Source organism: Trachemys scripta, chromosome 4 (genome assembly GCF_013100865.1).
Source record: "Trachemys scripta elegans isolate TJP31775 chromosome 4, CAS_Tse_1.0, whole genome shotgun sequence".
NCBI classification, from domain to species: Eukaryota; Metazoa; Chordata; order Testudines; family Emydidae; genus Trachemys; species Trachemys scripta.
This window is the reverse complement of record NC_048301.1, coordinates 120,335,972-120,358,996: the sequence shown is the minus strand read 5'-3', so window position 1 is coordinate 120,358,996 and position 23,025 is coordinate 120,335,972. Positions and strand designations below refer to the sequence as shown.

Below are 23,025 nucleotides of genomic sequence, written 5' to 3'. Positions count from 1 at the left end.
ATTCTAAAGGTTTGGCCGAAACTTCACCATGTTTGGCCCAGTGTGGGTTTGTTAGGGTGTTGATATTAATCCTAGAGTCTGGTTTTCACTTAGCCAATCACATTAAGCACTCAGAAGACAGTTTTCTTTGTTCATTCTGGTCACTTGTCTTTTAAACCCACTTGATTCTGGCACATTGTTATAAATTTGACTTTCATCGTTTTGTTCCTTGAAACCAAGGGAATGTAAAACATTTCTTTTCTGTGTTGCAGTTGGTGTGATCAGGTGTCCAATATGTCGCCAGGAGTGCAGACAGATAGACCTGGTGGATAACTACTTTGTGAAGGACACTTCGGAAGCACCAAGTAGCTCTGATGAGAAATCGGAACAGGTATGTTTTTCTACTTTTCTTACTGCAAGTTAGGTACTGTTTGGTGTATGTGCATCTTGTAGGTATATGTGATTGAGCATCGAAAGAAATGAACACTTTTACTGGACTTTACTTACATGCATATTAAAACCCCACAGGAAAATTGAATCTTTATAAGTAACTATGTTGACTTGTTTTGTTCCTGCTTTTAGGTGTGCACTAGTTGTGAAGATAATGCTAGTGCTGTGGGCTTTTGTGTGGAATGTGGGGAATGGCTGTGCAAGACATGCATAGAAGCACATCAGCGAGTAAAATTTACTAAAGATCATATGATCAGAAAGAAAGAGGATGTCTCCTCAGGTAAGTTTGCTGATCTTTTGCCCAATCCTACCTGTAGTCTAGGAATAAAAACTACTTGGAGGTTTCTAGTGTGGGTGAGCGTGTGTGCCCATACAAACCAAGAGAGGAAGGGTGAGTTGTACGTACTTACCTTTAGTCTGCGACTTCCCTGGAAGGTTTTAGAGAAAGATATGGGCAAGCCAACATGCAGTCAGTGAGCCTTGAAAGTGGAAGAAACTTGTACATGTTAAATAAATTTAAAATGGCTTGTTCTGGTAATACTTAATACTGTTAAAAGGGTCTGTGAAGGAAATGCATGAGTATAGAACAGAAAAACAGGGTGAGGCTTCTATTTTTGTTTGGGTTTGGGTTTTTTTTAAAAGTGTGAGTGGTGCACCACCTTAATTAACAGAACTGATGTGTATTCTGAATCATACTGGATTACCTTAGTGACAAATGTATTTATTAACACTGAAGAGCTAGGACAGATATGGGAGCGTGAACTGGATTCTGTTTTGGCTGAATTCCAGTTGTAGAACCTTTCTGGTTCTATCATTGCTAGTAACAGAGCCAAACTACATTTCAAGATCCTAAGATGTGTTTTCAGGGTTGGTAGTTTAAAAAGGGAGTGGGGGGAGTGTAAAACAGGTGTCAACTCATCTGGTGGAGAGGACTGGAATACACCTTTAATTGTGGTCTGTGGACCAGGGCTATGAACTTTGTCATACTGTACCACCCTTTATATGCAGCAGGGCTCCCACAGGAGGTTTACATAAAGATTGAGCATAGAATATGTCCCTTGTACAGGATGCCAAGTTACTATTGCGTCAGTATCACTAAGTGGGGATGCAATTGGCAGTACACTTTCAGGACCATCACTGTTTCTGCTTAGTATCTTTCACCAATTACATGTGCAATTTCACGCCAAATTTGTGCACTCAGTTAGTACAGTAGTACCAGCAAACTGTCTAATTGCATATCTAAAGTATTGAGAAATGTGGTCCTTAATTTGTCATCATTAGGCTTTGCAGTTCACAACCTACTGAAATAAATGGTGACTCCTCTTAGAGCCGTTTTTGGGGTATGTAAAACTACTGCATTTTCATTTGGAAGGTTTTCTTTGCAAACGAGGGACAAAAGATTTTTTAAATTGAAGCTTAGATTCTGCAAAATCTAAGTCTGTCATGTAGGCTGGTCAAATTAAGACAGTCCGTTCTGTTCACAATAGCGATATCAAATAAGTCGAGAATATGTAACTAGTAACCTCATGATGGCAGTTTTGGTCCCCTTTTAGTGTAGTTGCACATTAAGTGCTTTCCAGGAACTCCTGGTCTATGCCAAAACTGTATTATTAATGACTTATAATGCTTAATATTCATGAAAATTGGTTTGATTAGTCCAAAAACTCGTTCTAGCAGCAAAATTAAACTTTAAGAGGCTTTTTGAATCTGTCTTAAATTTGACATCATTTACTAATTCATAAGATCTTACACGGGTAAATTTTCAAGCTTCTGAATCTGACTAGGTGGCAGTGTGTCCAGGTAAAGCCACAACAGCATGGCTACCTAAAAAACATTCTTAATGTAACACCTACAAATAGCATAACTTTGTCAGGATGGCAATACAGCCAGATTTACCCTTCAACACTTTGCTGCGAATGTAGAGCGTTAGAAAATATCACTTTCATATTTAGGACTGTTTTAATACAGTCATCGTTCCCTAGAAACAGAACCACACAGTGATTCTTAGTGATGTTATCAGCTGTGGTGAATTATGTACTCTTCATGTACTTGGAAGAAATTATCTATTATATGTTTGTGATGGTTTGTTAGATCATGTGAAATATATCTTGAATACTTTAAAATTTCTTTAGTGGAAGACCCAACTTTGTATTCATGTGTGCTGTCTTTTCTTACAATAACTTGCATCACATAACAAGCTTCAGACAGTACTTGAGGATACAAGGAAACATCCACTTACTACTTCTCTTTAATCCTGATCTGCTTCATCTTCCAAAGATTGCTTTTCCTCCACAAGTGTCTTCAAAGGGTCACTGGGCAATTTGGAATCTCAGAAATAATTTTTTTGCCTTTTATCCTTTATTTGTTTGTGTGTAAATTTCTATTATCCAGCCCAACTGCAGTTCAGATGACTAGATGTTGGCCAAAATGAAATTCCCTAGTAGTAGTAGTAGTGGTGGTGGTTACTTTGACATTAGTTTTCCCATTAAATGTGATTTACTGCTATTTTGTCAGGGTTTTAAAGAGGTAATTTAGAAGATCCCTGGGTTCTTGACAATACAAAAGTTTGAGGGGTATTTGAACCTTCAGATAATGAGGGTGAAATGACATGTGGCTTTATAGTCAAACAAAATAGCTTAATTTGGGGTTTTTTAAGGCAGGGAAGGGAAAGCAATCCTCACCCTTTCTTTGCTTAAAAGTAACACACCTGGCACTACTGACGCTAAATATTTTAATAAGTACATATTTACAGTAATATGCACTGACTTACCTGAGAATAGGTTTATAATTATCCTTGCCTGACTTCTTAAGTCTTACCCAGCATGGCAGTTAGAGATTTTGCTCTTCAAACTTTATTTTAAAATGCAAAAATGGTTTGTTTTTAAAAACAGAGGCCGTGGGAGCATCCGGTCAACGTCCTGTTTTCTGTCCTGTCCACAAACAAGAACAGTTAAAACTTTTCTGTGAAACATGTGACAGACTGACATGCAGAGACTGTCAGTTATTGGAACACAAAGAACACAGGTACAGTTATTAACATGTTTTACCTCCTTGGTGCATTTTCTCAGAGCAGGAGGAAGTGAAATTAATATCAAGCATTTGTGTAATTAAATATTGCTGTATTTACTGTTCATTAGACTGAAATGCTCTCTGGGTGAGGGGAACTCACTAGGCCTCCTTTAAGGTCCTGAGTTCTACAGGTGAGTTAAGTCATAAGTATAAATTAATATTTTAGTCTCATCCTCATCTGTGGTGGATACTTATAACAGTCTCACAATGCTACATGGCTGGCTGCCTGCTTATGTCTGGTATAGCAAAGGGTCCTGCGACTTGTAAGGGTGGTGCATTGGTAGAGCTATGTGGGACATCTAGGACTGGATTCAGAGAATTGCTGGTCAGGGCTTGAGGTGAATTGACAGTAGAGGTTAAGGTATAAACTTGCCTTGCACTCAAGTGGAGCTGCCACTTTAAGGTGTACACAAATGAAATATAATAAAACATAAAACTGGCACAAACCTGGATTTAAAAAAGTGGTGCTTTGAATGAATGGAGGCTATAGTAGTGAATGATGGGTGAGGTAGTAATTTTCTGGAAAGGTCATGTTTTAGTATGATGCATACTGTATAACTTTTAGGCTAAATCACAAAGCTTATATATAAGGTTTGCATCATGGATGAATGTACTTGCCTAATACAGTGGGCTGAAGTCTGATCCACTTGTCTTGGTGTGTTGCTTGTCTGAAACTTACCTAATTCCAATTAAAAATGGTGAGGCTGGTAACATGTAAGTTTTCCTCTCATTTTGTATTAGTCTTAAGAAATTATCTGATCCACTGGAGAGAAGGAGCTGTTGAAGAGCATAAAGTCTTTGAAGTCTTATGGTTGTGCAGTGATTTGAATGATGCTGTTTGGGAATTTTGGTAAGTAGTTATGCAGTGGTGTAGTAAGGATTCTAATGTGCAAATATATATTTCAAGTAATCAACTATAGAAATAAAACTCTGCACGTTGGGAGCTTTAGCAGACCATTGCAGAACTGCTTACTGCAATCTGTCTCCAGACAGCACTTCTCTGTAAAGCTGCTCTTTCAGTTTATTTGGACAATGGTTTGAAACAGCTGATCTAGCCGTTTTTAGTACCTTTCCAGCATAGTCAATGACTTCATAGAACATTAAAGCAGCTTAATAGAGAAAACTTAACTTCTTTAACTTCTAACAGTTACTGACAGTTTCATAATGTAAGCAATTTTGGCCCAGGTTTTTTTCATGCTATTTGATTGTAAATAGCCTCAGAATACAATTACCAAGAATATTGACGTCTAGGATTTGTTGACGAGCTTTTGCTTGGTAGCCTGTTTTACATTTCCACCTGTTGTGCACTTAACACTAACTGATTAACAATCCATAAATAGACACATCTTGTTCTACAGTGTATTCTCTTCCATAAGACTTCACTAATAACCTGCTTTCAGGTGCCACTAAATAGAAACTTTTATTTAAAATATCTCTTTCTGGGTGCAGCTGTAAATTACAGATGGCCAAGATGTCTGCCTCTACTTCAAAATAAAACTGGGATTTTGTTTATGGAGCTCTGTGAAATGTGTAAGCAAAATCTTGTCAGGTGAACACACACACTGGTTTTTAATCTCCTGCTTATTCCTCACCTGAAATCCTAATCCTCTGAAACACAAGAGGCTGCTGAATCACTATCTGAATAGCCCCAGGGCACGCTGCTCAGACTCCAGCCAACTTTGAGGGAAGGAGCTTTTGGGGATGCTGTAGAAAGCCGAGATTATCTTGTGGCAATAGACTGACATGAACTAGTTGGTTTAGGTTCCTTCCAACCCAAATATTAGAAATTAGAGTAAAATCCAGTCGTTCTAGATAATTTAACAGCAGTGTTGTGCCAAAAGTTTAGCAGTAAATAAACTCAGTAAAATTTCTTTTTTGCCAAAGGTGGTTCTCTTAATCTTTTTATCAGAGACACTGCATGAGAACAGACAGAAAATTCCATGCAGATTATGAGTGATTTTTTTTGGTATCTGTGGGCCTTTAATATATATTTCAGGATTTGTAAGGTTCTTTTCCTTGTATATGGAAAGTAACATTGTTATGCTAGTTTTGAGGGAGGAGGCTCTTTTAATTCAAACCTGTCCATTGTTAGTTCAAAGCGGATAGTATTTTGCCAATACAAGAACTAAATATACTGGTCTAAGTAGCACACTTCTTACTGTGGTTTACTGCACAAACGTGGAGTTGAAGGAAGTAATGCGGCTTGTGCATATTTTAAACACTAGATGCAGACATTTCTCTGAATTGGTTAGACAGATCAGTTGCCCTTCTAGATTTCAAATGAGGCTCATTTACCCCTTCAATGGTAGTCTTTGAGCAGAGTATAAATTACTTTTGTTCCATCACTAGAACTCCCTGACCTCTTGAAGAGTGCTGTAATTGCCTCTAGTGAGGGAGGGGAGAAGCATATTGTGGGGTTCTCTTGGTTAAGTTTCCGAACACTGTTGCTAAGCTGCACTTCAAAAGCTTGGGATTTATATACAACTAAGCCACAATAGAAGTAGCGAGTGACCCTCTGGCCTGTTTTATACTATGAAGTTAGGTTGAGGTAAGTAGCCTTGCATTGACCTATTTGTGCCTGTATTGATGCTCAAATTTGTCTCTGGCTGACATAAGTTCCCTGTTAAAATGATGCAATAAAACCACCTCCCTGAATGGCATAGAGCTATGGCCTGTGAGTATAGACACTGCGTGGCCTGTGTTGGCCCTAACAGACTCCAGCAGCTGTCCCACAGTGCTCCGTTCCCTACAACAATGACTGCAGTGGTCACAAGGTGAAACTCCACTGCCCAGGGATCACAGAGGCTGGAAGGCATGCCCTTTAAGCTCCCCTGGGTGGTGTTGAAATACCTTTTCCTGATTGCCCCCCTTGATGAGCATACCTAGCGGTTTGCCATTATGTGCAGCTGACTTTGCCAGACAGACAGGTACTAAAAGCTGTCCTGCCTGGAGTAGCTAGGAAGTAATGGCTCTCTTGGTCCTGTGGGGCGAAGATGCTGTGCAAGAACAGCTGTGGACCAACCATAGAAACGTGGACATCTACAAACAGACTGCACTGGGGATGCAGGCAAAGAGGTACGACAGGGATCTGCAGCAATGCCATGTGAAAGTGAAGGGAGCGCAACAATAGATCTGATGCTGTGCCTCAGACCTGCCACTTCTACAACCAACTACTTGGCAGAGACCTCACCAGCACCCCGCCAGTCACTGTGGATACCTTGGAGGAGCCTGACACAGAGACCCCTGCCGTGAACAGCGAGGAGTAGAAGAAAAAGACAGTATGGGACTCCAGCCATGTCATGAGCCCTGGACTAGTTTGAGACTGTATCACAGTCTAGCCAGTCAAGTGCAGATTAGCCTGATGAAAAGGAAGGGGACTTGGAAAAGTGTGTGCATGCCTTTTTCCTTAAAATGTTCATTATAGATGGCTTTTGGCCCACCCCCAAGTTAACAAGACAAAGGTATCAACTTTTCATTGTTTTGCTTGTATGAGAAGAGGTAGATTTGGCATGTGATTATCATTCTCTAAATTTGGTTAGCTGGGATATGTAGAAGACTTTGTTTAGGTACATAGTGATGTCCTTTGTATCCTCCTAAGAGATCTCGGTGGAACTTTCATCGAAATGGTCTGCAATCCTCTCCTGAAGGTTTCTAGTGATGACTCCCTTGTTTCTTCCTCCATGGCAGTATGCTTTCCCACGCTACCTGTGATGAGTTTGATTGGCACCATTGGCACCAACAGGCTAGCAGCACGTGAGCCCAGGCGGCTTCGGGACACCAGTAGCAACTATGTTCTCTGTGCCTTTGTGACCCCCAGCTGTGAGATACTCGCTAAAATCACCACCAGCTGTGGAAAATAGTGCCAGTATTCAGTGCTGTTGCCCTGTACTTGTACCCATAGAATAGGGATTGAAATTTTATAGCTTCATGCAACAGGAAATCCTTCCACCCTCTCACCCCCTTGTCTCTAGTGGGCCATACTCACAATGGCCGGGGCTGGAAAGCAAAGCATTGTCGGGACACTCCAAAGCCAAAGTGTCAATAAACGTCTTATTAAAAATGTTTATGAGAACGAGGGATGGGAGTTTGGAAACTTCTCTCCCTTTCCCTTGTGACTGTAAATCCAATGACACATCTGTCTGTTTTTATCAGTAGTTGCTGCCGTTGCGGCCTTGAGGGGAACACCTCACCTCAGTGAGGTGGAGAAAAAAGACTAGGAGTGATGCACTCTGGGAGAACCTGCAGGCCAGTACTGCATTGGGCCATGAACAAAGGACTTGGAGCAATATGACCAAGAGCATGAAGCAAGACCGAGAGGACAGGGAAAAAGGCCTAGGAAATGCACCAGGACATAATGGGTATGTTTACACCACAAGTAAACACCTCTGGCTGGACTGTGTCAGCTGACTCAGGCTATGGGGCTGGTTAATTGCTGTGTAGACATTCAGGCTCGGGCATGGGCCAGCCACAGGTGTTTGTTTGCAGTGTAGACATACCCAGCGGGTCTTCTCAGGCAGCAAACCCAAATGCTGCAGATCCTGCTTGACCTACATGTCCAAAAATACCTAGCTGTCCACCCTTTGCAGTCCGTGGAGAACTCCATTGTCACTGCTTCCTACATAACACGTGGCATCACAGGGCCCATCATTACCCTTATCACTCCACGCCGGGGGACAGCACGGAAAACCACAGCTCCACATACACTGACCTATGAGGACCCCGGTTGGTGTGCATATAGCCACAATGGGTTACATTTGTTTACTCAAATGGACATAAATGTTTACTGCTTTTATAATTTTAAATTTTCACCCTGTTAAAAACTTGTATAACACTGCTTCTTGTTTTGGGGTGTTTTTGCATATTGATTTTCTGTATGGCTTTTTCTACTGAATAAAAGTTCTATTTTTGAAGAATCAAATTATCTTTATTCCAAACAAATATTGCAGAATGCATATCAATTGTCAAAACACACCAAGCATCATATAATCCATAGCTTCAGGAAAACATGCAGTCCTATTTATCAATGTACAATAAGTACTACACAGTTCTTAGCAGCACCCAAAGTATTTACCACTTTGCCTCATAGCTATTACACAGGACACAACAAGCAGCTATAACCATTGGATATTTTTCTCACCAAGACCCAATCTAGTGAGCAAATCAGCCAGTGTCCCTTCAGTCTACCATTCTGCTGAGCCAGTAGTTTAATCTTTCCTTGGTGCTGTCTGAGTGGCTGGTGTATAACTTCATAAGCTAAGGGAGCAAGGGGTAGCCTGGGTTCCATTTCAGTATTGCCAATGATAGTCTGTTCGCTGGGAAAGAACGTCCCTGCTTACAGCTTTCTGAACAGTCCTGTGTTCTTATGGATGCAAGCATTGTGCAACTTCCCTGACCAGCCCACAGTGAAATCATTGAAGCGTCCATGATGATCCATGGACTATGGAACAGTAGTCCTTTCTGTTGATGTACCCTGTGGCACTGTGGGCTGGTGCCAAAATAGAGATATTCCAGCTATCACCCCAGTTCGGGAACCCCCTTGCTGCAAATCCATCCACTGTGTCTTGCACATTGCCAAGAGTCACAGTCCTGCATAACAGGAGACGATTAATGGCCCTACACAGTTGTATGAAAATGTCCCCCACTGTGGGTTTTCAACTCCAGAATGACTTCCTACTGACCAGTAGCAATCCAGCGCTGCAAGTTTCCAACATGCAATTTACCACTCACTTCTCCACTGTCAGTGCAGTTATTCTGGTGTCCCAGGGCTGGGGCAAGTCTGACACGTAAATCCAGGAATGTCACCTTTTGCATCTGAATGTTATGCAGCCACTGCTTGTCATCCCAAATCTGCATTACAATGCAGTCCCACCAGTCTGGGCTTGTTTCTCAGGTCCAGACAAGATAGGGTTACCATACGTCCGGATTTTCCCGGACATGTCCGGCTTTTGGGGGCTCAAATCCCCGTCCGGGGGGAAATCCCCAAAAGCCGGGCATGTCCGGGAAAATCGGGAGGGCTCGGCCGGGGCCTCTTTGTCTGGGGTCGGCGGTGCAGGGCCAGGGGGCCAGGCCGGGCCAGGTAAGGGGGGGAGCGTGGCTGGGCGGGGCGCGGTGCTGAGCCGGGGGGCCGGGAGCCGGGGGCGCGGTGCCGGTCCGGGGCTGGGAGCCGGGGCCGGGGAGCCGGTCCGGGCCCACGGGGCCGGGGAGCCGGTCCGGGGCCGGGGAGCCGGGGGGTGCGCCGGGCTGCCGGGGGTGGTCGGCCGGGGCCGACCCCCCAGGGCCCGAGCCGACCCCCCAGGGCCCGAGCCGACCTAGGCTGTAGCCGCCGGGGGCCAGCCTGGGCCGCGCCTCCTCCCCCCACGCTCCCCCTTACCTGCTACAGGCTTCCTGCGACTCAAATGTTCGCGGGAAGCAGGGGAGGGGGCGGAGACTTTGGGCTGGGGCGGGGCGGGGCCCCGGGGAGTGTCCTCCATTTGGAGGCACAAAATATGGTAACCCTAAGACAAGATATTCCCACCATCTGCAGCAGCTCCCTGAAAGCCATCAACAGCCTTGAATTGTTTTCTTGCTGTGTCCCTCAGCAAATTGTCCTTGAAGAAATCTTTGTGTCCTGGATTTTGCAGCACTTCCTTAAGGTCTGGAAAGACAGGAGAATCCTGCATCCTGTATTTGCAGCATTCATGGGGCTAGCTCTGTGGTTCACAGGCTTCTGTCAGAGGTTGCAGACACTGAAAAGGGCCTTGTGGGTTCATGGGATTTTTTTTTTTAAAAAGGAGCAAAAATTATGGGCTATATGGATGGCTTTATGGGGTGGAGAAAGTTGCATGCTGGGAACTTGACCCCTAGGTCTCAGAGATGCCTGGGCGCAAGTGCTTGCTGTCCCCCAAAACATTGCAAAAATGTCCCCCAAAGGCATTGCATTGGAGAGCAGTGTGTAGCACACTGGGATACCTCATGGTGTATTGTATTTTACATCAACCCCAAGCACTCTTGAGGAGTACATGCAGCACCAATGCAAACAGCTAAGTATGCACGTACCCAAGCGATCTACACATTTGGCAGGGGTACGCTGACGTAACTTGCGTCAACCAATGTTTGTAGTGTAGACATGGCCTTAGTAATGGGATTCATTAAGCAGAGTCATGGAGGGTTGGGAGGAAGATACCTTACTAGCTTGGACACCTGATTGGAAAAGATCACAAAATCTTGAAAGTATTTCTTAAATTCTTGCCAGCCTTAAATTAAATGTTCTGCTTTTTATGTTGTCTATCTTGTCTTGCCGTGCTCTGCACTAAGTAGTGAAGCATCCCTAGTTTCTTCCCCTGTCTGATACTATAGCTGCTTGTACTCTTTTCTGGTAATACTAAGTGAAGGTGCTTTAGAAGTGGTGTCTGTTCAGTCAGAGAGATTTGGTGTGTGGGGAGTTGTGAAGTAAAAAGATCCAGAAGAACCAAACAATTAAGCTGTTAGAAAGAATGTAACTGCTTTAAATTTACATTACTGTTACTGAATATGAACGACATAGTGTAAAAGGTGAAATTATCTGTCTTAGTGGAAGTCTATTCTAGCAGTCAGTATGTCTTTAATTTTTGACTGGTCTTTATGCACTGTGCATCTTGTCCATACGTATGTTTTCTTAATAAAAGAAAATAACTTAAATTTATTTCCCACATAATAGACTTTTAAAGGAGTTTTTTCAAATATTGACAAACGATAAAATGGTTTGTGAGCTTTATTCTGCTGTGTCCCCTTTACAATAATATCCTGTAGCTTATTCTCTTGTGAACAGTAATGCTTCTCATCTTCTCCCAATGTATAGAAAATTTAAAATGGCGCGCAAATGACTTCTAAGGATTCTCTTTCCTTGGGAGCTTTATTGTGCCATTATCAGAAATATTGTAAATTGAGCAGGTTTTGGCTTAAATCACTACTTACCAGTAATTCTGCCATAATTTGTCACGCTTTTACAAGCAAATATAGGTTTAAATCCATACTGAGAAGTTTTAGTTTCCGTGCACTGCTCCACAGTAATTGGTATCCTGTTTTGTGGCTTGAAAAGGTATCAGTTTTTGGAAGAAGCTTTTCAGAATCAGAAGGGTGCAATTGAGAATCTGTTGGCCAAACTTCTTGAAAAGAAGAATTATGTTAATTTTGCAGCTAATCAAGTGCAGAATAGGTAAGTACCTACAAATAATATTCAAGCGTTGATATTGCATTGTGCATTTACTAAAGCCTATTGTTCATACTTTTGTAGGCTCCTAATTCGGTGGTTTAAATTCTAGTTGGTCCCTATGTCAATTATACTGGATTTATAGTTGGAATGCTTTATACTTTATTATGCTTGTCCATGACACACTATTGCAACTACATAAAAGTAGATGACCTTTTATGGAACTGCTGGTACTATCAAAGGTGTGGCATGATTTATTAGAGTAAAATAACCTCTACTGCTCTGGTCTTTGTCAGTGAGAACTCTGTGGGGGTGAGAAACATACTGGCCATACAGTTTAATATATACATCTTTCAGATTAGAAAAGACGAGCTGGAGATATTAAAATAAGACACTAGAAGTAGAGAATTAATACTTCACACTAATTCAAGCAAAACATGAAAGAGCGGTTAAACATAAAAAGGTGGACTGAAAAGTCAAACCATTAAGTTATCAAATCAGGGTCAGACTTAGTGTAAACGTTCTCCTTTATTTGCCAAGAATTAAATTCTAGATGGTTTATCTATAGCACTGGGTTAGCAACATTTTATCTGTTAGGTAGAAAGTAAATAAGCCATACAATTCTGCGTTTATCAGATAACTTTAAAAATACAGAAATTGCTTCTTTACTTTTTATGTGAGAAAAATTACTGCGTAGTATTTTGAGGCATAGTATAAAGTGATTGCCTGATAATACATTTCTCTTTTTTAGGATAAAAGAAGTAAATGAAACTAACAAACGAGTAGAACAGGAAATCAAAGTGGCTATTTTCACCCTCATCAATGAAATCAATAAAAAGGGAAAATCTCTCTTACAGCAGCTTGAGGTACAGTTAAGAACAAACAAAAATCAGTTCACAGACTAGCTGTTTTAAACACCTATTGAGAACTTGCATTCCATACTTGAGTGAGGAGTTTATTCTGTGCAGACACAGGTGTTTCAGTGGTATGCCACTCAAGTGTGATATGCTTGGAGTTAAATCTCCTGTGATCTTTTCATTGATCTAAAATGCTATGGCTTTCTTAACTTGTACATCTGTGTTGTATAGCTCCATTTTAAACTTGCTCTTTTTCATAGATAAATGTCTGGAAAAAGCCCTCTCTGACCCAAAATGCCATGTTCCTAACCTAAAACATACTACTCCTGAAGTCTGTAAACTCTAGTCCTTTAAGAGGATAATGTGTACAGACTATGGAATTAACATGACTCATAATATCACTGCTTATTTGCTTGCTTTTTTCACTTCCTCTCCCAATGCCTTATCTAGGAGTCACTCTTTAGAATGTCAGCCCTTAGAGGCAGGGATCTGCCTTAGTTTTTTGTCTGAAACACTTAACAATCGGTGCTGTATAAAGGGCAAATATTTGCCAATTGTCTATTTGCTCTGCAGTTTGTGAGAGTTAATACAGTCAGAACTGGATTCTCCCCTCTCCTTCTGCTCTTCTGAGATGGCAGTGGCAAAGGGGAGGTAGCTTAGAAGACTTCTAAAGTCATCCTCCTTGCTTGAGGCTATCCTTCCCTACTTAACCTAACTTGAGCTTATCGATATACCTCTGACTGTACAGTCTGTGGTTGGGACTGAAATTATTCTCACTCCGTAAGGCAGTGGCTGAAATGTGATTCCTCTGTGTTCATAAATCTACTTGTCTCCACTAGGAAAGCTCCTCACTTCAGCTTCAGGACTCCTATATATGACAGAGTGCACTGCTCCCTGTTAAGCTGTCTCATAGTTGTGGCTTGTTGTTACATACTTTTAAATTGTGCGTGCTGACAAAAGGCTGTTTGAAAGACACCAATAAATGTCTCAATAAATTGTAATTAAAATTTACCAGCCCAAGCCAGGACCTACTCGTCTACTCCTACAGCTCTGTTGGCAAATTAATATTTTTCACTCAGGGAACTGTCTTGGGGGCAGAGGGATGCACAGGGAAGGGAGAGAGACTAAAAGTAGGATTCTGCAAGGCTACATTGTGTAAGGAGTGTGTATGGCTACTTTGTACTGCAGTAGAGGTCTTAATATCAGATTATGTACCCTTGGAGTTGTGAAAGTCATCCTTCAGAATTGACACTGTAATTCCTAATAACTAAAAGAGCAGACACATTCCAAATAATGGATTCAGAAATCTGGTAGTATAGGTGTTACATATTTTTACATAAATGTGTAAAGCACCAATCTTAAATTACGTAGTTTAATTAAACTCTTAAAGCATGTGATGTCTTTATAGAAATATAGAAGTGGAAGGGACCTCAAGTTTTTCCTAATGTCTAATCCAAATCTCCTTTGCTGCAAATTAAGCCAATTGCTTCTTGTCCTACCTTCTGTAGACATGTGAAACAGTTGACCACAGTCCTTTGTAGTAATCCACCCTGTTATCAGGTGCTCCTATATCCCCCTCTCTCATTCTTTTCTCAAGCCTAAGCGCACGCATCTAACTTTTTATTATTTTTGTTTCTCTTCTCTGGACTCTCTCAGATTTGTCCACATCTTTCTTAAGATGCAGTGCCTAAAACTGGACACAGTACTCCAGCTGAGGCCTCAGCAGTACCGAACAGAATGGGACAATTGCCTCCCATGTCTTACATATGACACTCCTGTTGTCAAACCCCAAAATATTAGCCTTTTTTGCAACTGCATCACATTGACTCATTCAATTTATGATCCACTATACTCTTTAGCAGTACTTTTGCCTATTAGTTATTCCCCATTTTATATTTGTGCATTTGATTTTTCCTTCCTAGTGAAGTACTTAGCACTCGTCTGTTGAATTTCATCTAGTTGCTCTCTGACCAATTCTCCAATTCATCAAGGTCATTTTGAATTCTAATTCTGTCCTCCAAAGTGTTAGCAACCTCTTGTAGCTTGGTGTCATCTGCAAACTTTAGAAGCATATTCTCCACCCCATTGTCCAAGTCATTAATGCCAACACTGAATAGGACCAGACCCAAAGAAGACCCACTAGATATGTCCTCCCAGTTTGACAGCAAACCATTGATAATTACTCTTTGAGTACAGTGTTTCAATGTGTTTTTCACCCCCCACCCTTAAAGTAATTTCATCTAGACCACATTTCCCTAATTTGCTTATGAAAATGTCACTTTGGACTGTCTCAAAAGCCTTACTAAAGTCAAGGTATATAACATGGACTGCTTCTTCCCATCCACTAGGCCAGTAAACCTGTCAAAGAAGGAAATTAGGTTGGTTTGACATGATTTGTTCTTGACAAAATCCATGTTGGCTATTTATCACCTTGTTATTCTCTAGGTCCTTAAAATTGATTGTTCAACAATTTGTCCCAGTATCTTTCCAGGTATTAGGCTTGACTGGTCTGTAATTCCCTGGGTCCTCTTGTTCCCTATAATTCCCTTCTCCAGTTCTTTAGAACTTCACCCTAATGGTTGTGAGACTGCTTCAGACAGCTCCTTAAGTAGTGTTTGTATTAATTTAAATGGAATAGATAGGCCCAAAAACTCAAAGATTTTAACATGACCCCTGAAACTGTCCAGCATTAAGCAGTTTTAAACAAAGTTTGGGATTTGATATACAGAGATCTCAGCCTGCTTAGCACTGTGGCAAACACCATTAAAAATCCTTTTTAATCTTTTATTAAAGATACAGAAAGGAAAAACAGTTATAGCATTTGAAATGTAAAATCTCAAATAAGGCTTTCATGTTAACACCACCCCTTGTTCCCTTTCCCTTTAGCCCTTTTGGAAGGAAAAAAAGGGGAAATAAAAGAACAGCAAAGATTAAAAAATGCAGCTTCTGTCCCTGGTGTTGATTCACTTGCATTCTCACTGCTGGAGAAACACAGGCTGAGTATGCTGTCTTATCAGCTACTCCGAGACCTGGCAAACTTGTACCAGTATCAGGCTGTTTAGGGCATTGCTTTTAGCTGCCCCTTTCTGGTCACAGGCTCAACAGCAGTGTAGCAAAATGTACAGCCTTGGCTGGCTGAGCCACTCTTAATAGACAGAAGGAAAAAGGAGAGATAAGATGGAGAAGAAGTAAGGTCGGGAAGGAAAAGGACACATTAGAAATGAGGAGGAGGCAGTCTCACATACTAGGTGGTGGTCAGAGCCAGTGGAGGTGACAGTGTCATCTGGCACCCACTCTGATCAGAATGATGAAGGCAGAACAATGTTGCACTGGATTCTAGGGTCCCAAAAGACAGCAGGGGTGGCAGCCATGGTGGTGAAGCTCACTCCTTCCCCTTTCAGTCAGTCAGTGTTGCAGTAGCCTGTGTCTATCTGCATTTCCCCACAAAGTCTCTCACTTTTTTTTAAGAACCCCAGAAGGGAGTAGTGGGTGGAATAACCCACCCCTCATTATTTTGTTCACCAGTTAGGCCTAATTTCCGACACACCAATTTTGGTCCATTAATTTCCTGTCCCACACTTCCGTTGTTTACCAGGCATGATCTTAACACAGACCTTGTATTAGATCAGTAGGCCTTTTTGTTTGAACTAATTTAGTCTTTTGCACATTTTCCCATCAACATTTATTATTATAGGTTATTGTGACGTTTTATAAACGTCCTCCTAGTTTTTACAGTTGAGCTCACAATTAGGGTAAATTTTTAGGCCCAGTTATCACAACGGTACCCTGTGGTGAATTTAATCAGGCCCTGCTCACATGAATACATCTAACTTATCTAAATACTCTTTTACCTGTTCTTTCTCTAGTCTGGCTTGTATTCCTTCTCCTTTGTTAATATTAGTAGTGACCTGATGCTGGGACTGTGTGCTGTCGTTATGTGGGCGCCTCTGCCCTGTGGTGCTGAAATAGGCCCCTGGGGCCATTTGTTGCATCTGGGGGTGAGGGTTGTTGGAACTGGGGGGAGTCCTGTCCTGTTCTCTTTCCCACTCCACCCCCAATCACTACTGTACAGCTGCTCTGGCTGTAGATTGGCTGACTGCTCCCTGGGTTCCCAGTATAACAAGTTCTTTGGTGGCAGCATGCTACCAAAATGTTACTGACAACCCAGGGAACAAAGAGGAAATGACAGTTTGGAAATGACAAAGTTCATAACTCTGCTAAACCCAAATAGAATTTTGTGGGACCTAAAACGTTCTTCTCCAACCTCAGGGCTTTTTCTCTCTGAATTTTGAACACCTGCTGCAAAGAATTGGCAGTGTTAGTACTTCAAGAATCTTTCGTAAAGGAAAGTGTTAAGTAACTTAACGATGTCACTGCTAGCGCCTCCTACAATGTATATTGTTTTTAATTGTGTGCATTAGAATTTTGATATTAGTATAGATGTTTTTTAAATCTAATAACCTGATTGAGCTTCTGTTTCTTTGTAGAATGTGACAAAGGAAAGACAGATGAAGCTAATACAACAGCAGAATGACATCACAGGGCTTTCGCGGCAGGTGAAGCATGTGATGAACTTCACCAACTGGGCCATTGCAAGTGGTAGTAGCACTGCATTGCTATACAGCAAGCGGCTGGTAAGGAAACCTGCCCCTTCCAGAATTTAGAGTATAGCAAAAATTTTGGGATCTTAATATGTTTGCACCTCCAACCTTGACAAAAGAGAACTTTATGGTCAAAAGAATTTTCAAGACATGGTTTAGTTTCTCCAGATCACTTACAAGGAAAGGAGAGCCAGTTAATCACACTCCATCTAAAACTGTTGGCTTCATGATTTAATAGTAATAAAAACAGGTTTGCCCGCGCACTGACCTCTCTCTCCTTGCTGAAAGAGTTGGGGATAGTTGTGTGGTTGTTTCTTTTGTAGAACTTTGTGCCATCAGTGTTGTCACAGTCCCTGGGTAAACTGCCCCTTCTTGAGATCCTTTTCCAGTCCTCTGAGTACACCCTTTGAAGTGGCAGGTCCATGGTTCTAGTTTTTGGAGTGGGACCCTGTGAACCAACCATATCAAGTTACACCCAATGGTTGCCAGCTGTGATACTTAGGAGGCCCAATGGTCTTGATACTTGGGAGAGTTTTCCTTCAGGAGCCTATAGATAATGTTCAGTGACACAGAGATGGTTTTTTCAAAACAAAAAGGATGAATTTTGCACTAGAGAAACCAATTTAAAACAAGAGACATATGCACGTACTCTTACCTTAACTTGGCATTTCCCTTAACACCTAAGTGGACATAATTTAGTTTTTCTGTCACAGATCCTTCCACCTTCTCTTGGGCACCAAGTTACAGCCTGTTTGCTGCATGCCCCCACTTCTGTCGCTCTTTTAACAGAACATGGTCTTTGAGCTCCAGATACTCAACTGTGGCAAAACAGCTGTGTCACCAGGATTGTATCTCAGGCGTGATCATAGCTAAAAAGTTGACTCTTGTATTCAGGTGTTTACTAGGACACTTTTTACGTTTCCTGTGTGGTTTCTTTAACAACCCCTTTTGATCTAACTCTGTGCATTCAAACAGGGAATATATTACATACACAGAGGCATATATGTTTATAAAAACTAATATAAATATTTCCCAGTTCTCCACAAGAATCATGGAACTACATTTTCTTCAGTAGGAAATGCCTACTTTCTGACTTGGAAAACAAGTTATAAAATGTTGGCTTTGGGAATTGAGGGACAACATTGTGTTTAAAGTTGTCTTTATGAATGAAGAACATCTGGTTCTGCTGGGAATTCATTTTCTAAGTTAGACTGAAATTATGTTGTGCTTTGTACTTGCTGGTAAATTATTCTTGCTATTGGCGGATCAGATGGCTAAATAAGAACATGAGAACGGCCATACTGGGTCAGACCCATGGTCCATCTAGCCAAGTACTCTGTCTTCCGACAATGGCCAATGCCAGATGGTTCAGAGGGAATGTCTTTTGCCAGATGCTTTTCAAATTCTTTTTTCACCTGCCTAATTATACTTTTACACTTGACTTGCCAGAGTTTATGCTCCTTTCTATTTTCCTCCGTACAATTTGACTTCCAATTTTTAAAGGATGCCTTTTTGGCTCTAATAGCTGCTTCTACTCTGTTTAGCCATGGTGGCATCTTTTTGCTCCTCTTCCTTTTTTTTTTTTTTTTTTTTTTTTTTAATTTGGGGCATTAATTTAATTTGAGTCTGGTCGTTTATAGAAAGTGTCTATACAGGTTGCAGGCATTTCAGTCTTGTGGCTGTTCCTTTTCATTTCTGTTTAGCGTCATCATTTTTGTGTAGTTCCCCTTCTTGAAGTTAAAGGCCACTGTGGTGGGCTTCTTTGGTATTTCCAACCCACAAGGATGTTAAATTTAATTATTATGATAGCTATTACTGAGTGGTTCAGCTGCATTCACCTTTTGAACCAGATCCTGTGCTCCACTTAGAGCTAACTCAAGAATTGCCTTTCCCCTTGAGAGTTCCAGGACTAGGTGCTCCAAGAAGCAGTCGTCAATGGTGTCTAGAAATTTTATCTCTGCATTCTGTCCTGGGGTGATGTGTATATGGGGATAGTTGAAATCCCCCATTATTACTGAATTTTCTATTTTTATAGCCTCTCTAATCTCCCGGAGCATTTCATAATCACTGTTGTCATCTCGGTTAGGTGTTCAGGAGTATATTCCTACTGCTATATTATTATTCAAGCTTGGAATTTCTATCCATAGATTCTATGGAGCATTTTGTATTTATGATTTTTACTATATTTGACTCTGTGTTTTCTTTCATGTATAGTGCAACTCCCCCACCAGCATGACCTACTCTGTCATTCCTGTATATTTTGTATCCTGGAATTACTGTCCCATTGATTATCATCGCTCCACCAAGTTTTTGTAATGTCTATTATATAAATATCCTCATTTAATATCAGGCACTTAAGTGCACCAATCTTACTATTTAGATTTCTAACCTAATGGCAGAAAGCATATCTGCTGTTTTATTGACTTGAAGAGGGGGAGACGCTGTGGAGCGCACACCTTTCTAGTCCGTTAGCATTGGAGTAGGAATTTCAAGGTGAACTCATTAATATGAATTCCCAGAACTACTTCTGTGTAATGTTAGAAGTCATATTTTCTGATGCTATCAAAGGGTGAAAGTTCTTTAAATGATTCAACTGAAGATAGTTAGAACGTGTTGAGATTAGAAAAAGTTCAAACTAACTGGTAGTATTCTAAGTAATTGTTACAGATCATCAAGCTGAATCATCTGGATTTATAATTTAGCATAATTTATTTCTAAAGCGAAGAGCTACTCACATTTGTAAGTAAAATGTATGTGATATTTTCTAAGAGCAGAATATGGTAGCTATGCCCACTAACGAAATAGACCCTAAACCCTTGTGAATTGTATTTAAGGTTTTCTACATTACGATAAAAGGAGTAACTGTTTTTAGGCAAGCTTTTTCCCTTACAAACATAAGAATTTCTAAAACAGTAGTTGGATTACACATTTATTGTATAATTTGGTAGAAACAACTAGTTGAGAACGTTTCCTGAAAGCAGGTGAGCAAACTTAAAGGTTAGAAATTGGACAATACTTCATAATATTAGCTTTTTTGGTTAATCATTACTAATTAAGTCCTGGATTAATGAAAGAACAAGGGGCCTGAATATTTTGCATACTATCAATCTTGCATTCAGTCAGCACTAAACAGATGGTGTAGTCTGCTGGAAAGCTGGGAATCTTAGTGAGGCAGGCCATCAGACATCTGAAATCACAGCATTCTGATTACTGCTCTTTTCCTTCATGTGTTTAGCGCTGCTGATATGTGCTATGAAACTGTATGAAGTGAGTTGTATGGTGGATGCACTAACTTTTCACGAGTAAGACTCTACTTGGATGATTAAGAGGGAATGCTATCCGGCAATAGTTTTCTTTGGCAGTGACCTAACTGACTATTGAAAGTCATAATTTTATGTGGTAACTGGCAGCTTTTTGCTGAACAAACTGTCCACGTCTCACTAACATGTTCACTCTTTGCTCATACATTGTGTCATAATCAATCTTAACTTGTTTTGTGTCCCATCAGATTACGTTCCAGTTGCGTCATATTTTAAAGGCACGATGTGATCCTGTTCCAGCTGCTAACGGAGCAATACGCTTCCATTGTGACCCCACGTTCTGGGCAAAGAATGTAGTCAATTTAGGTGAGAAAGTAACATATAAAGTGTTTCTGGGAAGACTGGATTGTATGGGGAGTTTTCAATGTAATACTAGCTGGTATGAAACAGAATTAAATATTTTATCTTTTCTATAGTCAGACCCTAAAGGCAGTCATGATGGAAACAGCTTTGGTCACTTTGTATTCCATTTTAAGTATTTGGTGACTGTAGCTGGTCACACTGATGCCTGGTGTCGTCTCCTCTTGGGCTGACCTTGCTTGCCTGTCCATTGATCCAGGATCTCCCTTTTCCATGCAAGAGTAAGAGTCTGTCTAGTTTTGGTATGATTATCCGGTCGATCAAGATTTGCCTGCCATTTGGAGATTGAAATGTACAAAACATTTGTGATGTGACATGCTGTTTGATGGTGCCTGCTGGCTTTGCTCTCTCTCCCTTTTACCAGCTGATGGAGACCCTCTTCTAATTGCTGAACGCAGACTTCTAGTTTGTAATTCTTAATAGACGTGTTCTGCAAACCTTTTCTTTTGGCAGGATTACCTAGTTTTAGATTAGGGTAAACTTGGTCAAAATAGTAGAAATGTATTTAGGCTTCACTAAGTGGGTTCTCTACATTTCTGAAGTCTATTTATTGGCAGGTAAATATGCAAAAGTGGCCTTATAGGGATGAACTCTTTGGACTTCTTATTTAGCCATGTATCGGGAATAATATTAGTGTAACTCTTAAGAGGCCTGGATGACCCAGTTAACCTAGTTGACTGGTTCCAAGCTAGCCCATGTCCTATTGTCTCAAAGGTAAATGAATTAATACACAAAACTTTGTAAAGTAGTTTTGGTTGCTACACGTACAAAACCACAAGGCAAAGAAATGGAAAGTTGAACTACGAAGTAGCGCATGGCTTGTGGGTGAAGGAATACAGGGCTGGCACCTCACAACTGCCTACACCACAGACCATGCACTGCAACTGTAACTTTGCCCCATTTTCAGCCATTCTTTTAACTGCACCCGGCTGCTAGATGTTCCCCCAGCACTATTCGTTGTGGTGTTTGGTGTGATTATTGTGATGAGAGAGAGAGTGAGTAGTTTGGAAAAGGGTTAAGAAAGGTTAGCACCCTTGTGGGGTTAGAGTTAATGTTGCAGTGCATGGCCTATGGGGTCCATTAGTTGTGGTAGTAAGATATCTGCTTGTGGATTCAGAGTACGGGGTTATGTACTGGTAAGTGGCTTAACTTTCTGAGTTGTCACACATGGGGAGGTGGGTGTGACAACACTAATTACTTACAAAAGTTTTCCAGTGATTAATTTCCTAATTTATGCTTATTTGGGGGTTGGCTTTAGAGCAGGTGGGCACAGGCCTTAGGGGTAGAAATGCAGCAAGAGTATTTATAGGTTCATGCACAGCTGCTGACCATTCTCTGTTGTAGGACAAAATCTGACAGGAAAGTGTAGCTCTTCATGGTGAAGGTTTTGTGTGAATCTGCCCCCCAGCCCCAAATCAACCAACCAAGTTTGTGTGTGCCCAGCCTCAGGCAATCAGGTTTGTGTGCACAACAAATACTCTTCCTTATAAGGTGAATAAGGGGTAAAAGTTACCCTTTAAAAAAGAAAAACCTTTTCCCCTTGCACCAGTTCTCCTCAGGGGCTACCTCTCAGCCAGGTTTCGTGAAGATTAGTCAGCAATTAAAAAGACTATCAAGGTAAATTTTATCCAGAGCCCAAATTCAAAGGGTTCCTATTAACACCTTATGAAGAGAAACCAAAGAAAAGCTGCACAGAAAATTCAAAGAGCATAAAAACTAATCCTGTGTGAAATTCCACATTGGCTACCTACATTGATTAAAAAAGCAGGAATTTATATCCAATTTTAAGCTCACTTTAGAGCAGCGCCCAAACTATTGAGTTACCATAAGATGCCTCCATAATATTCTTCCAACAGTGTGAAGTGAGTTGGCGGAGTTCAGTACAGTTCCTGGTGCATAAATTTCCACAGTGTATAAAACACTATCATATTCATAAGGCCCTACCAAATTCAAAGTCCATTATGATCAATTTCACAGCCATAGCATTTGAAAATTGGTAAATGTCACATTTTCAGATGTTTACAACTGAAATTTCACAGTGTTGTAACTGTGGGGGCCCCCACCCAAAGGGGATTGTGGGGGTGGGTGGGTTGCAAAGCTGCTGTTGGGGGGTCACGGGATTGCCACCCTCACTTCTGTGCTGCCTTCAGAGCTTCCTGCAGCTGCAGGAGGTTCCTGGAGGTGGAGGTGGGTCTGAGCTCCCCCCATGTCTCCTTCCCCCT

At 41.2% G+C, this 23,025-nt stretch overlaps 1 protein-coding gene across 1 annotated transcript in view; it reads left to right on the top strand.

Annotated features, from left to right (window-relative positions):
• The window catches only part of TRIM33 (tripartite motif containing 33), a 74,557-nt gene that overhangs the window by 27,901 nt on the left and 23,631 nt on the right, over window positions 1-23,025 (top strand). Inside the window, exons 2-8 of the mRNA XM_034770638.1 lie at window positions 252-370; window positions 562-709; window positions 3,321-3,453; window positions 11,555-11,671; window positions 12,417-12,531; window positions 17,010-17,156; window positions 20,632-20,749. Coding sequence (XP_034626529.1) covers window positions 252-370; window positions 562-709; window positions 3,321-3,453; window positions 11,555-11,671; window positions 12,417-12,531; window positions 17,010-17,156; window positions 20,632-20,749 — 897 coding nt within the window. The remainder of the gene's footprint in view (window positions 1-251; window positions 371-561; window positions 710-3,320; window positions 3,454-11,554; window positions 11,672-12,416; window positions 12,532-17,009; window positions 17,157-20,631; window positions 20,750-23,025) is intronic.